General features: G+C 38.8%; 1 protein-coding gene across 1 annotated transcript in view; it reads left to right on the top strand.

The window, feature by feature from the left end:
- The window catches only part of VEZT (vezatin, adherens junctions transmembrane protein), a 61810-nt gene that overhangs the window by 38168 nt on the left and 9106 nt on the right, over positions 1-14536 (top strand). Inside the window, 3 exon segments of the mRNA XM_080577441.1 lie at positions 5605-5752; positions 8929-9260; positions 10074-10267. Of these exon segments, the coding sequence (XP_080433567.1) occupies positions 5605-5752; positions 8929-9260; positions 10074-10267 (674 nt within the window).

The following is a 14536-nucleotide window of genomic DNA, read 5'->3' as shown; positions in this document are numbered from 1 at the left end:
AAAACCCCCTTTTTCCTGATTAATCTTAATACTGCTTAATTTATTTTTTTTTAAGTGTTTTACTGGATATTAGCTTGTGTCTCTGTAGTGGAGCAGATGTATCTCTGTATTTATGCAAGTGAAAAACTGTGGTTGTTTTTTTTGCTTGAAACATTTTTTAGTAGAAATTCAATATGTGAAATGCCTCCTAGCCTCAAAGACAGTAAAACTTGAGTCTTCCCAGCTAATATACTAAGGAACAAAGGTTAGTTCCATTTTAATAGATGACATTATTCTTTAGGGTCATTTTGTTCTTTATAAAATAAGGAAGTAGTAATTTCTTGAGAGCATAAGCAAATAAACAGTACATGCAATGTGAGAGTTCGTCATGGGAGAAGAGAGATAACACTGAAAATTTGTTGGCTGATTGGTCACAGCACTTAGATACGAGAATGAATGGATATGAAAGTAGAACTGGATCTTCACATGATGTAAATGCTCACCATTCATCTTCTTCCACAGTGTTGTATGCATTGACGTCATTTGAGGATTTGATCCATTACGTTTTCTTCTGCTGTACCAACCTTCTAATATTGTGGTCTGCTTTTCTTTCATGAGAGTCTGACACTGAAATAAGATGTTTCAAAAAAAAAAGTCAGAAAAGAGCCAAGCTTTGAAGCATGTGTCAATGGGAAATAATTTTCTATATTACAGTTTGCTTTCCTTGGTTGACAGTATTCAGTTGATATCGTCACATGGGGATGATGCTTGTCATTCAACAACAGTGGTGAATCTCTGACTCCAGAGGTCATTTTTGTGTGATGTCTAGTTATCAAAATAAGGTCACAGTCACAGTCTAGGTCCTCTGTGTGGTTCAGTGGATACAAAAGGATGATAATGTGCAGAATGCCCTATTTTCTTTCATCTTTGTCTTTCTTATAATGAACCTGGAAAATTGAGACTGAGAATTATCGTACATCTGGTGATAATCATTGCCTTAAGACAATAGCTCTTGAACAGAGACATGTCTATTATGACATAAAATGGTTAAAGTAATACAGAAAATGGTGCTAAATTCACTAATGTAGTAAAAGGTATACTACAATTTAAGGAAAGTTTTCATTTAAAGCATTCTTATATGTTCAGAACTTACTAGAAATACTTGTAACTGAAGTAGGTTGTTACATACACTTTAATGTATTTGATTATTTCTGAAATAAGCCTCAAATTCATACTTTGAATCAGTAAGACTAATGCTATTGGAAGCCAAAGAGAAGCTGCTTTAAACCTTAGGCACTCGCTTTATGTATAACTTCAAGAGAGACAAGGAAGAGTATATACTTGAGTGGCTGAGCTGGTGAGTGTTGGGCTGAGTTAAAAACTTGCTGACTTAAGTATTGATCTTAACTGTAGACATAAATGAGTGAAAGGTAAAAATAAATGATTAAATACACCTTAAATAATAAGGTATACATTGATCTGTGCTAATTCATTCATTGTAGATTTTATACCCATCAGTATTATTCCTACTATTTAAATATATCTGTCAAATTAGGCTTTTATGGTAAGGTATATCTCAAATGAGTAAGAAGGAGATCTGTCTGATGAAGTTGTTACAGAGAATTAAAAATCTTAATTCACAGCTTTACTATGTAAATACAAATATGTAATACAAATTGCATAAACCTGCTACATTATCATTACTCACTCAGTAGTACTAGAAGTTTGGTAGTGTTTGCTTGTCACCAGCATGCCACTTTTTAGCTCATTTCAGTGAAGGGAATAAATTAATATCTTCCTAATTAAAATGTGTTCATATGTAAAATAGAAAAAATATACGATTATACTTTAGCTTATACCAGGTGTTTCTGTCAGACTCAGTGGACCAGTAGTATTTAATGAGATGGATTCTTTACATTTCATGGGAAGTGACGGCTGTGAACTTGCAGAAACAATTCAGTGTTTTCTCATGCCATCCTTACTCTGACTTGTTCATGTCAGGAAGAGTACACGGAAGAGTACATTGCTCAAAGTCACAGAAGAAAAAGTTATAGAGGAGAAAAGAGTATTTCTCCTTTAATCTGGAAAATAAGGGTATAGCAGGATGCAATGGTTGAAAGCTTAAGCTAGAAATTAGATATTTTGGGTTGAGTATTTACAGGATGTTATGCAAACTAGTCACTAGTAGCGCAGCAAATCTCTGCACTACACTCCATTGAACTGTGTAATAACTTGGAGGTAATACTTCAGTCAGTGTGCCAGTCATTTAATATTTTTATGCTTAAGAGCCTTGTGGGTTCTGCACCATAAGAATCTATGGTTTATGCACTGATTTAATTATACTCAAGCTGGATGGAGGAAATTGTGTAGCTTATGTTACTGGGTGATGTTAACAGTCTAATTCTCAGCTGGTGAAAGATGGTGTGATACTCCATTTCCATTCAACTCACTTGATAGATAGGACCTGGGAGTTTGACCATATAAACTCAAGCAACTTTGATTTTGTTCTAAGCGTAAGGCCTTCTCTGGTTTTTGGGTGGACCTGTGTGGAGCCAGGATTTGGACTCGGTGATCCTTGTGAGTCCCATCCAACTCAGAACATTCTGTGATTCTAATATTTCTAAATTGAATGGTGTCTCATTATGGTGTAGTGAATATAAAATCCGTTCTGTGTATTTGAGATGCACTGACCTTGGGAAAACTTGTAAATGTGCTCCTTGTAAATCTAGTAAAATTTGTTCCTTCTCCTCTGTAAAAAGTTTAGTTATTGCTTCAGGAAATGCTAGAAAAACACTTTTTCATTTGGGAAAGAGAGTTTGCACAAGAAAACCTCACACAAGCTAAATATATATAATTGTACTCTCTTTGGATTGTAAAAGCCTAACTCGGAAATCCACTTCTGGAAGGTCTAAGCAAAGATACTTGAGAAATTTTCAGTTAACTGTTTTTTTGTTGACCAGCCAGTTCATCACATGCTTTGCTCATCCCTTCCAACGGGTGAGAATTTTATGAGAGAGCAGCTTGGGTTTCTTAGGAATACTTTGAGGCCCTCATTAGATCTTTAGACGGGAATGTGCTTTTGAAGAGCAAAGTGCTAATATGAAATTGTTGTGTACGTGAGTACATTAGTACTGTTGCTTTTTTATAAGTAAGATGAGCCTCCTGGCAGAGGTTACATATTCATTGTACAGATATTTGATTTTGGATTTGACAGCTTATTATTAAGTAGCTTTGTCTTCTCTTACTCCAAGCTAATAAGGAACATAAGTTGAACAGATGATTAAAGTACTTCCTCAAAGAAAGAAACATTTAAGTTATGTAAGCTTATTTACTCTACTTTCATCTTTTTAGCTAATCTCTCAATGTGAATAAAAAGAGAGACATCTTATGGGTTAGATCAAAGCGCAATAAGGAAATACACGTATATTCTTAACAAAAATGATTGGAAGTAAGAGGACAAGGCAGAAGACATGGGAGTTCGGTGGGAATCCCTTGTTGAGATGTACTACGGATAAGTGGCTCATTTGGTCAAACCACCCATTTGAGAGGTTTCTTGCAATTTTTAGCATGATTTAGAAATCAACGTGTGTCCAAACTGCTTTTTAAGATGCTCATGCTTTGGAAATGCCTTGTTGCGGGGAAAAAAAGATTATCGCAGAATATTATCAATCTCTAAGATAATTGGTCCTGAAGGGTTTGGACCTGGTTTTGCAATCTCTGGTGGAGTTAACATCCTCATCCCCTGTGCTCCACCTGCTGGGCACACAGTCAGGTTAATTTAGAATAGCTGACCCAGCTGACACCGTGTGACAACAGCAGCTGGTGACAACAGTATGTTATGTTCCTGAGTCATTTGCATTGCTTCAACCTGCAATTGCATTGCAGGTTTTCACCTGCATTCATGCTTCTGGAGGACACTCAACAGGCTTCTTTCTTCCTGGACTTTTGGGAGGAATTAGGGAGAAATTTATTTGTTTGTTCAGAGCCCGGAAACGTAGTATTGCTGTTTCCTGAGCCACAAAAAAATTCACTTTTATGCACTGTCATTCTACTCAAGTGATAAATATTTTCTTCAGCAAATCACTATTGCAAGTTCAATCCTACGAGAGTTTAGCACGTGAAAAATTTGGGAGTGAAAGTGGGTGGAACTTCTAGCTTCCCCAGAAATCATATTAGTTGGACAAGAGACAAGTACTTCTAGTGGGCTTTATGTGACCCAAGAGATGAGAGTATTCAGTTTGTAAATCGAAACATAAAGAAAAATAAAATAGTTTAAATTAAAAGTATTTTCATGAATGCTTTGCAATTTCTTTTTTTTCCCTTTGGAACAAAGGTATGCTTATGACAATGAGTGATAAATTCTTTTTTTAAGCAAATTTTACTGTTTTTTGACTGGATATTTATTCTCAATTTACAGAAGTCTTGAACTGTCCCATCTCCTCTTTCCCCAGCATAAGGTTTGCTTAAAATTAGCACTATTCTAAAAGAAATGCTGGCTAGTCTATGGATTATTTTTATCTGTTCCTCTGGCATTAGAGTTATATTGTGCTTGTTTCCTATTTTTTAAGCATTTCACCACAGTTTAAGGGTTGGAAAAGTACATTTTTTTAAATAAAAAAAAATTACCACATGGGTCTTATGATTCTAGCATCAGCAGAAAAGTGCTATTGAAAGAATTGACTTTTTCTCATGTACTTATATTTTTATGTGTGAATAGTTCTATTAAATGCATATTTACTGAGATTTCTCAGGCGAACAGCATTGTATGTATCATTAAGAATTATCAAGATTGGGGCCTAAATTAACTAAGCTACTTTGTAAACGAGGTAACGAAGCATGGCGATCAAAGCCATACTCCATCTACTTTCTTAGCTAATTACTCAATAAAGTGTCAAAGTCACTGCTGACACACAGAGCAAAGTGATGGGAATATTAGCACACGTATCCTCACAAAATATGTTAAAGATAATTGAGCTTTGGCTGTAGGAAACCTTACTGTACAGGTTGCTGTGTCTGAGAAGTTAACAGCATGACAATTGGGAGCTGCTCTTCTTCATGGTAATATCTGAAATATCAAAGAGCAGTTATTGCAAAGGTCTCCAAGCAGTCCTTCCACACGCAGGACTTGCAGGGAATTCCTGCAGTTGTCCCGAGTTTGGTCTATAACATAGACTACCTTTGAAACTCCAAATTGCACAAATGTTGTCTTCCTCTCTCCTCTGTTATAATGATTTCTGTTATGAGATTAACATGATCTAATTGTTGGGAATTTACTAATTGAAGCTAAAGCAATCTAACTTGAAAGGAATGCAGGGATTTTCATCAATATGTTTTCATTTGTTTCTTTTTAAGTAGTTGTATTTAGTGTGTTATATTATTAATATTATCGTATTATTGGGTGTTTAGTCAAGGTCTTATCTCATCCTTCTCTTAGCCTTTAAAACCTGTGCAATGAACAAAGTTTGGAAGAAGTTCAATTAGAAGTTCAATTTGGGTTCAACTAAACAGGGATTACGTGTTCTTTCATTTAAATTACCAGAAATAAGAAACCACGTTAGCTGTTTTTTTGCCTTTTTGTTTTTAATGCAAAAGTTGCTTTGCTACCCACCTTAACTCTGGCTAAACCTACCCTCTGAACTCTGAGAGCGACAACGTGACCAGCTACATCTGTGTAGTCCCTTTCAAGGAGCTGGGTCTGGGACTGAGTGAAGAGCAGGTGTCTGAAGAGGAGGCACACAATCTCACAGATGGCTTCAGCTTGCCTGCGCTCAAGGTAATCTCTCCTAGAAGAACAGGCACATCCGCAATGGCTCAGCATGAAATTTTTTTTCAGTTGTCATGAGGCCATTTGGCTTGTGTATACTAGCCTGTAGTAGCACAGTCAACTGAGGAAGGAGGTAAAATTTGTCTCATATCATGTGTTTCTACATGTATTGGCATTACATGATTTCTTTTTGCATGTATTTGAAGAGAAGTTGCACAATACAACATGAGGATTTTGTTCTGTCAATCATAGAAGTTCAAGTCAGTGTTTTATAATCAGCTTGATCAACCTCCTTCTTAAACCTGAGCTTTTGTTCTTTGATTTCACGATTCCAGACAAATAAAATATTTTTCAGGTTTGTACTTAAATCTTTTTAATCAATTGCTTGACTTTAATAAAAAGAGAGACATCCAAAGATGTAAATTAGTTGTAATTGTTAAAGGGAATAGATGCATTTGGCTACACAGAGAAGGATAATTCATAAGCCTGGACCCCCTGCTGCCATGATCCAGTGAAGTTCTTTGATCTTTGAAAAGATGTTTAACTGAGCAGAATGACAATCATTTAATGGCCTTTTTAATCTATTTTGTTTTGAGATGTTAAGTATTTTTAATGTGCTTGAGTAAATGTTCGCAATTAGATCTAATTTGAATGCAAACCTTCTATGCTCTAGTGGTTCTGTGCCTAGGCGGTTCCATTTTACTCTTTTTTTTTAATGGAAAATTCCATTATTATGTGACTTCTTTGTTTTTATGAGGTTGGCTCATGTTGCATTTTATTCACGTAATTTCTAGGCCTTGATTTCTTTTCTTCTGACCGTAAATGGCACCAGCAATAGTAGTTGCAAAGCTTTGAGGTTTTGTCTAATTGGTTGTAAGCTATGCTACATCAGATGTAAGTTTTGGGGGTTTTTTCTGGCCTTTTAATGAGCTGAACTTCTAATTACAGTCACACAAGCCGACTTACCCAGTTCTCTTTAAGCTCAAGAAGTCAATTAGAGTTGCCCAAGCTTGTAAACTAAGACTTTGTTTACTTGCAATTTGCAGTAATTTCACTGAAATCTGTTTTAATTAAACTGGATGGAATACTTTCTGGGTAGAGTTAAACTCACAACTAGAAAATCTGAATTTGCCTTAACTGATGACAGTGGTGTAGGCTGGGTGTGGTGTAGTTGAGTCAAGCTAAATTAACATAAATCTAAGATTTGTACTGTAGTAACAAAATAGTTAGATAACCTTGGGGCATATTTGTATTGCGAGCCCTGGATCTACGTGTAGTCCTCTTTTTTTTTTCTTTTTTTTTTTTTTTACTTTGAGAGCACTTTCCGTTATTTCAAAATGCAGGTAAAATACAGACATGTATAAGATTCGATGAATATTTTTATTTTCATTCAAGCCCATGCCTAGGCCATATGACCAATGTAGCCTATGTGTTTTGGCTACCTTGTCCTTGAACTAAACCAGTTTAAAGAGTAAAATTTTTTGGCATGAAAATAAATACTGATCCCAGCTGTGAAGAGCCAGTTGGATGTTTTGTGTGAAGTCTGAATACAGATAAAAATCATCAAAATTTATGGCTAGAACAAACTATTTTCAACCTGAAATACATCTGGAATTGCCTTTTCTCTCATCCTTTGTACCTTTTTTCAGGTGGATTTTGAGTTGTTGTTTTCATTTCCTGAAGTTCACTACTTTTGTGTGCTACCTTTCCACTGCTTTTACCTTCTGTCTGGAGGAAGGGTTTAGTTGTCTTTTGTGTTCATTATAACCTGAGCTCTTGACTCTTTATCCGAGGTACCACACCTTCAGAGACACTTAGGTAATTCCTGCCAATTTGTTTGCTTCCTCCACCCCCTGCTTTCCTAACCTCACTTGGCTTGTGGTGGGTTTTTTTGTTGCTGTTGTTTTTTAACACCTAGCCAAATCATTCTTGCATGTGTGCTCTTCGTTCAGTTCATCTCAAACTCTGTTATTTCTTCTCATAAACATCTTTTCTTAATTGATATTTTTTTTCCTTCTGGAATATTATGTCATTTCACATCCAGGTGTTTTTGATACATCTTTGGGTATATCTGACCGCATTGATCTGAAGGCATTTATTTTTTGTGTGTTATTGTTTTGAGTGTTTTGCTCTTGATTGTTCTGCACTGAAAAAGAAATATTACTCGTCAATAGTAGTAAGAGTGCAAAGTTGTACGTATCTCATTGCAAGTCCTGTAGATTTAAAAATATATATATATCTGAACAAGTAATTTGTTAGTCCTATTCTGTAGCAGAGAAAAAGGCATGGTGAGTAATTTGTCTTCCTTAGTCTGGAATGCTTGGGAATAGGTTTCAGACTACACCTTGTATTTAGATGAAGTTGATCCTTGTCAATAAGGACTGATATTGCAGAGTAAAGTGTTATAACCTATCCTTTTATTTTAGAGGTATAAGATACTACTGTTCTGTCATGATCTATGAAGACGATGGTCTTCCATAAACAAAGAAAACAGATCTTTTCATTGCATTTGAAATGGAAGTTTCTGAGAAACCAAAGTTGTGGGTTTGCTTGTTCCCAAATTGCCTGACCTCTTTTGTACCATATATAATATTGTGAATTGAATCATCTCTTCACATAGCATGGGGTCTTTCCCTCCCTTAATGGCATTGGTGACATTTCTCACTTTGGCTGCAAAAATAAGTGAGTTAGCAGCTCAGCTTTCTCCAGAAGTAGAATGTTTTTTGTTGAAGTACAGTGCAATTAGACTCATGTTTCAGGGTTGGGTGTGGGCCAAGGCAGTAGTTAGTAAGTAGATCATAAAACTGATAGCTTGGTGTTATAAAGGAAAAAATGTCTTTGCTACCACTGGAATTTTGGCTGCTATTTGTAAGCTGTAGGGTATTTGGAGATTATAGCAAATAATGAGACTACCTGGTGAGAATATGAAATTGTAGGTCTCTGACAACCTTTTGAAGATAATTGCATGTAATGGACTTCATGAAAGAATTAACAGTCACCTAAGGTTCACAAGATCTGAACTCACATGGTCTGGGATACCCTTCAAAAACATGAAGCGGATTTTCTCAGTTTTTCAGAGCTGCTGCAGTGGGCCGAGGAATGTTTTTGCGTTCTATATCTGTACATGTATTTTGGAAGCTGGCTGTGTTCCAGGCGCACAGAGCTAACCTCACCCTGTTTTACAGGTTCTGTTTCAGCTCTGGGTAGGGCAGAGTTCAGAATTCTTCAGGAGGCTGGTACTGCTCCTCTCGCCAGCCAATGCGTCCCCCAAGCCCTTGATCTCCCCTGAACGGCTGCCTCATCATATCTTGTCTGATGTGACTCAAGGCCTACCTCATACACATGCTGCCTGCTTGGAGGAGCTAAAGCGAAGCTATGAGTTTTATCGGTACTTTGAAACTCAGCATCAGTCGGGTTTCGAGCGGCCAACCAGAACAAAGCAGAGGTCAAGGGAGTTGAACAGTCTTCAAACAGCAGTACGCAGCTTGCAGCTTCATCTGAAGGCACTGCTGAATGAGTAAGTTTACACATGAATTAGGAGAACATGCCTGTGGGAAGAAGGCTTCTAACTCAAGTTCTCTGAGTTGTCAGTTTATATCCCAGATTAGAAAGAAAAAATGCATATATCTATAGTCATTGCAAGTAATTCGTGCCTGTTCTGTTCATAATTGATTCTACTGAAGATGTCGGTTTCCAAGGCACTAGCTCCCCTTTAAAAGATGTTATTTGACAGTAGAATTCTCTCAACAGTGCTTGAAAGAGTATTTCACCACTTACAACCTCATGCTCTGCCTATTGCTGTGTCTGAACTTTCAGCTATGTCACCTACTAGGCGTGTCTTAACATAGAGTTTGGTCAAAGAGCCTTGGTTCAATGTGGAATCTGCTATTGTTTCCTGGTTATTCTTTAGATACCTGGTGACAAAATCAAAGGCGATCAGTGCATTAATATCTCTTTGCTTTTGTCACTTCCTTGAAAAAAAAAATGAATAAACATCTTTAATTGATTTTGTAACATACCAAATGCTATATAAGTTCAGCTCATAGTAACTATCTAGTAAATATTTTTAAGGTTTCATCACTGCCTTGGTGAAATAGTTGAAACTGTTCTACACTTTTAATCTTACTTCCAAGAATTACTGTAATGAGTGTAGGTGAACAGTGTATCTTGATGTGGAGAAACGGATATTATTTTTAAAACAGTGGGGCATCTTTGAGGAGTTGGCTAAACTAGATCTTGAGAATCTGAATAAAATAACATTAATTAGATTACATGCTTGAAGAATGGTAAAGTCAAATATTTATTTTTTTTTGCTCATTTTATTACTTAGGGTAATAATTCTTGAGGATGAACTTGAAAAACTTGTTAGCACTAAGGAGACGCCTGAATTGACAACGGAAGCCCATCAGGTTCTGGAACAAAAACTAAAGTTTATTCAGCCTCATATGCAGGCAAGCAACAGCTGCTGGGAAGAAGCCATTTCTCAGGTGGAAAAAATGAGTGGAAAAAATCCAAATAAAAAAGGTAAATATGAGAGTTTAATTTGGCAACTAACGCAATACACTTTAGAGATGGAATGGTCAAATGCATCAAAAACTGCATTCAGACTGTGTATCTGAATTTTAGCTAGAGAGGTTTTAAAACCATACAGTTTGAAAAGCTGTATGTGTGTCAGGCTTTTTCATTGTGATGACCTTGAAGCTTTTGTTTCAGCAAAAAATATAAACATGCTGTCTGTTAGACATGTGGGTTCAGATTGTACATTTCTAAGTGTAGACTAATAGTAGCTTTTTGCCTATGAATGGTGAATGACATGTTGAATGGGTAGGATTTTGATTAATCATCCTTGAGATTTTCTTGTATTTATCACATTCACACAGATTCACACAGATTCACACAGATTTCTCTAGGTTGGAAGAGACCTCAAGATCATCGAGTCCAACCTCCGACCTAACACTAAGTACTCCACTAAACCATATCCCTAAGCTCTACATCTAAACGTCTTTTAAAGACCTCCAGGGATGGTGACTCCACCACTTCCCTGGGCAGCCCGTTCCAATGCTTAATAACCCTTTCGGTAAAGAAGTACTTCCTAACATCCAACCTAAAACTCCCCTGTCGCAACTTTAGCCCATTCCCCCTCGTCCTGTCACTAGGCACGTGGGAGAATAGACCAACCCCCACCTCTCTACAGCCTCCTTTGAGGTAACTGTAGAGAGCGATGAGGTCGCCCCTGAGCCTCCTCTTCTCCAGGCTGAACAAGCCCAGCTCCCTCAGCCGCTCCTCGTAAGACTTGTTCTCCAGACCCCTCACAAGCTTGGTCGCCCTTCTCTGGACTCGCTCGAGCACGTCCATGTCCTTCCTGTAGCGAGGGGCCCAAAACTGAACACAGTACTCGAGGTGCGGCCTCACCAGAGCCGAGTACAGGGGCACAATCACTTCCCTCGACCTGCTGGCCACACTGCTTCTTATACAGGCCAGGATGCCGTTGGCCTTCTTGGCCACCTGAGCACACTGCTGGCTCATATTCAGCCGACTATCCACCAATACTCCCAGGTCCTTCTCGGCCAGGCAGCTTTCCAGCCACTCATCTCCCAGCCTGTAGCTCTGCTTGGGGTTGTTGCAGCCCAGGTGCAGGACCCGGCACTTGGCCTTGTTGAACTTCATGCAGTTGACCCCAGCCCATCGCTCCAGCCTATCCAGATCCTCCTGCAGAGCCTTCCTGCCCTCGAGCAGATCGACACACGCACTTAGCTTGGTGTCATCTGCAAACTTACTGAGGGTGCACTGGACGCCCTCATCCAGATCATCAATAAAGATATTAAAGAGGACCGGCCCCAGTACCGAGCCCTGGGGGACTCCACTAGTGACCGGCCTCCAACCAGATTTGACTCCATTCACCACAACTCTCTGGGCCCGGCCATCCAGCCAGTTTCTAACCCAGCGAAGCGTACGCCAGTCCAAGCCCCGAGCAGCCAGTTTCTTGAGGAGAATGTTGTGGGGAACGGTGTCAAAAGCCTTACTGAGGTCAAGGTAGACCACGTCCACAGCCTTTCCCTCATCCACCAAGCGCGTCACTTGGTCATAGAAGGAGATCAGGTTCGTCAAGCAGGACCTGCCTTTCATAAACCCATGCTGACTGGGCCTGATCGCCTGCTTGCCCTGCAAGTGCCGCGTGATGACCCTCAAGATAATCTGCTCCATGAGCTTCCCCGGCACTGAGGTCAAACTGACAGGCCTATAGTTCCCCGGGTCTGCCCTGCGGCCCTTCTTATAGATGGGCGTCACATTGGCTAGCCGCCAGTCAACCGGGACCTCCCCCGATAGCCAGGACTGCCGATAAATGATGGAAAGCGGCTCAGCCAGCTCCTCCGCCAGTTCTCTCAGTACCCTTGGGTGGATCCCATCCGGCCCCATCGACTTGCGCACATCCAAGCTCCGTAGCAGGTCGCCAACCATTTCCTCATGGATAGCGAAGGCCACATCCAGCTCCCCATCCCCTTCCACCAGCTCAGGGCACTGGGTGTCCGGAGAACAACCGGTATTGCCGCTAAAGACTGAGGCAAAGGCGGCATTAAGCACCTCAGCCTTTTCCTCATCCTTAGTAACTAGGTTTCCCCTCGCATCCAGTAAAGGTAATTAAAATCCATCCATTAAAATAAGGTAATTGAAATTACAATTACCTTTTCATGAAACTTTATTGACACTGATGTTTCCTGAAACATTTTGAATTGTAGAGTATGTATTGAGCATAAAATACCTGTTTACCTTCTCTCTCAGAGAGAGGGAGCTAATCTGTGTGCTTAGAAGTCATGTGAGCAGCACATCCCAAAGTTTTGCCTTATGTCCCTCATCTTAGTGCCCTGTACTGCCCATGCTGTTATCCTTGTGAATCACATCTAGCTTAAGTAATTGAAGTGAGCTTAGGCTCTCCTGACATAGAGTTGAACATATAATTTCTAATCTTTTTTTTTTCCAGGAGTGTCTTTATTGGCCTAGAAAGGTACATCTCAGCATCTGAATAATGCTGGTAATTGAGAACACATTAGGAAAATTATGACTTGGGATATATCAGCAAGTTACCTACAGAAATCCAAAACTGTAGTGAGCTAAGCTCTTAATTATATATAGGTGGTGTATCCAGTAGGTGGATGAATATTGCTGTGGGCCAAAAGATGTCCAAGCTGACCTTCTTCATCAGAACTGGGAGCACTGGCGAGTCTACTGCCTACACAGACCAGGGTTCCATGCGGGTCCAGATATGGTGTAACAAAATTTGTGTGTACTTTGCCTAATTGTCCAGTCTTGTGATTTCCTCTCGCAGCTCTGTAAAACAATCAGTGAAGATATTGGATGTAGTTTGATACATTTGCATGTATTAGCCTGTTGTGTTTTGTTGATGCCCTCTACAACCAGGAGTTCCACTGATCTGTTTTTCTCCCCTTTTCTTAAATGTTCTTTCTAGACTACATGCCATAGTATTTTTAGTTATTTTAGTTATGTTTTTACCTTGTTTATGACTTTGCACAGCAGGGACTGTTCTTGTGACTTGCTTCCTTCTAAAGTCTTATAAAAAATGACTTAGTCTATGACTTAGAGAAAAGGGATTGTGTGAGAAATTAAATTAAAAAAAGAAATCTTTCACTTTCTGTTTTTTCCAGTGACTTTCCTGGAAATGTGTGGGGTTCGAATCTCTATTTTGCAACAGGTTTACTGAGTTACTCCACATGAACTACTTTTAAATTAGGTTGGTTGGAGAAAATTGTTTTTATGTGGCTACATTTGACTTTTCTAGTGTATTTCTGTGCAGTTCGGCTTCTGTGAGTTGAACTTTTCAAGCTGTGCATGAAATCAGATATAATTCTTCTGATCTCTTTCTGCACATCTTAACAGCTGGTCTGTCGGTCAAGATTATGTGAATTACTTCATTAAATTATGTCTGAGGCTTTTTTCAATGCTTCCTGAAAGCACTTTGAAAGAAGATACCTCCCTGCTGAAATAATGTAACAGCTAAGCACATCTTTTGTTTTTACATAGTGTTATGTAAAATCAAATGAATTATTTTTACAAGAGCAGTAGCAAGTACCCTATCATAGTACAGCATTGTGTCAAGTGGATGCCCAATGCTTTTGGTGTAATAAATTTAATGGTGTTTAGTTCAACTAACCATAGCAGAGCAGTAGAAATGCCATTTTCAACATCAGTTTTGAACAGTGATGAAGAAGGAGCTGTTCTTGATGATTTAGATTCAGTTTTGAGAGGAAATATTGCATAACTTAAAAGCTATAAATAGCGAATATTTTTACCAGTAACTTATAATTGTGCTTAGTATTAAAACAAAGTCAATCCTTTTTGCTTCTTCATCTGAAACTGAAAAGGGTATGCAGTATTTAAGTTTACTATTTCCTTGGGTTTGGATCTTACCACAATTATGTACTGAGCAAAAATGTAGCTTTGCTTTCCCTTCTTGGTTCGTGCTGCTCTCAGCATGGGTAAGGAGTAGACAGCACACAGCCCACCAGCTGCAGCAGCCAAGGGCCCATGTTGCTCCGTGGGGAGGAGTAAACGGGGAACTCGCTGCTCTTTCCAGCATCAAAATGCTTTTGCTGAATTATGCATTGAAAGTTTCCATCCACTGCTTTGAACTGTTATCTGTCCTAGTTGTGGCATCCTAGGTAGCTGCCTGTTGCTTATTTTCAGAGCAGTTTTGCATATTTTTGTTTTCTGTGTAAACATATGGATCTCAGTCCAGAATCTCATACTTCTTGCTCTAGATCATTCTATGTTAAAGCA

The sequence above is a fragment of the Anser brachyrhynchus genome, assembly GCF_964034855.1.
Source record: "Anser brachyrhynchus genome assembly, chromosome: 1".
Lineage (NCBI taxonomy): Eukaryota > Metazoa > Chordata > Aves > Anseriformes > Anatidae > Anser > Anser brachyrhynchus.
This window is presented reverse-complemented; position numbering and strand designations above follow the sequence as displayed.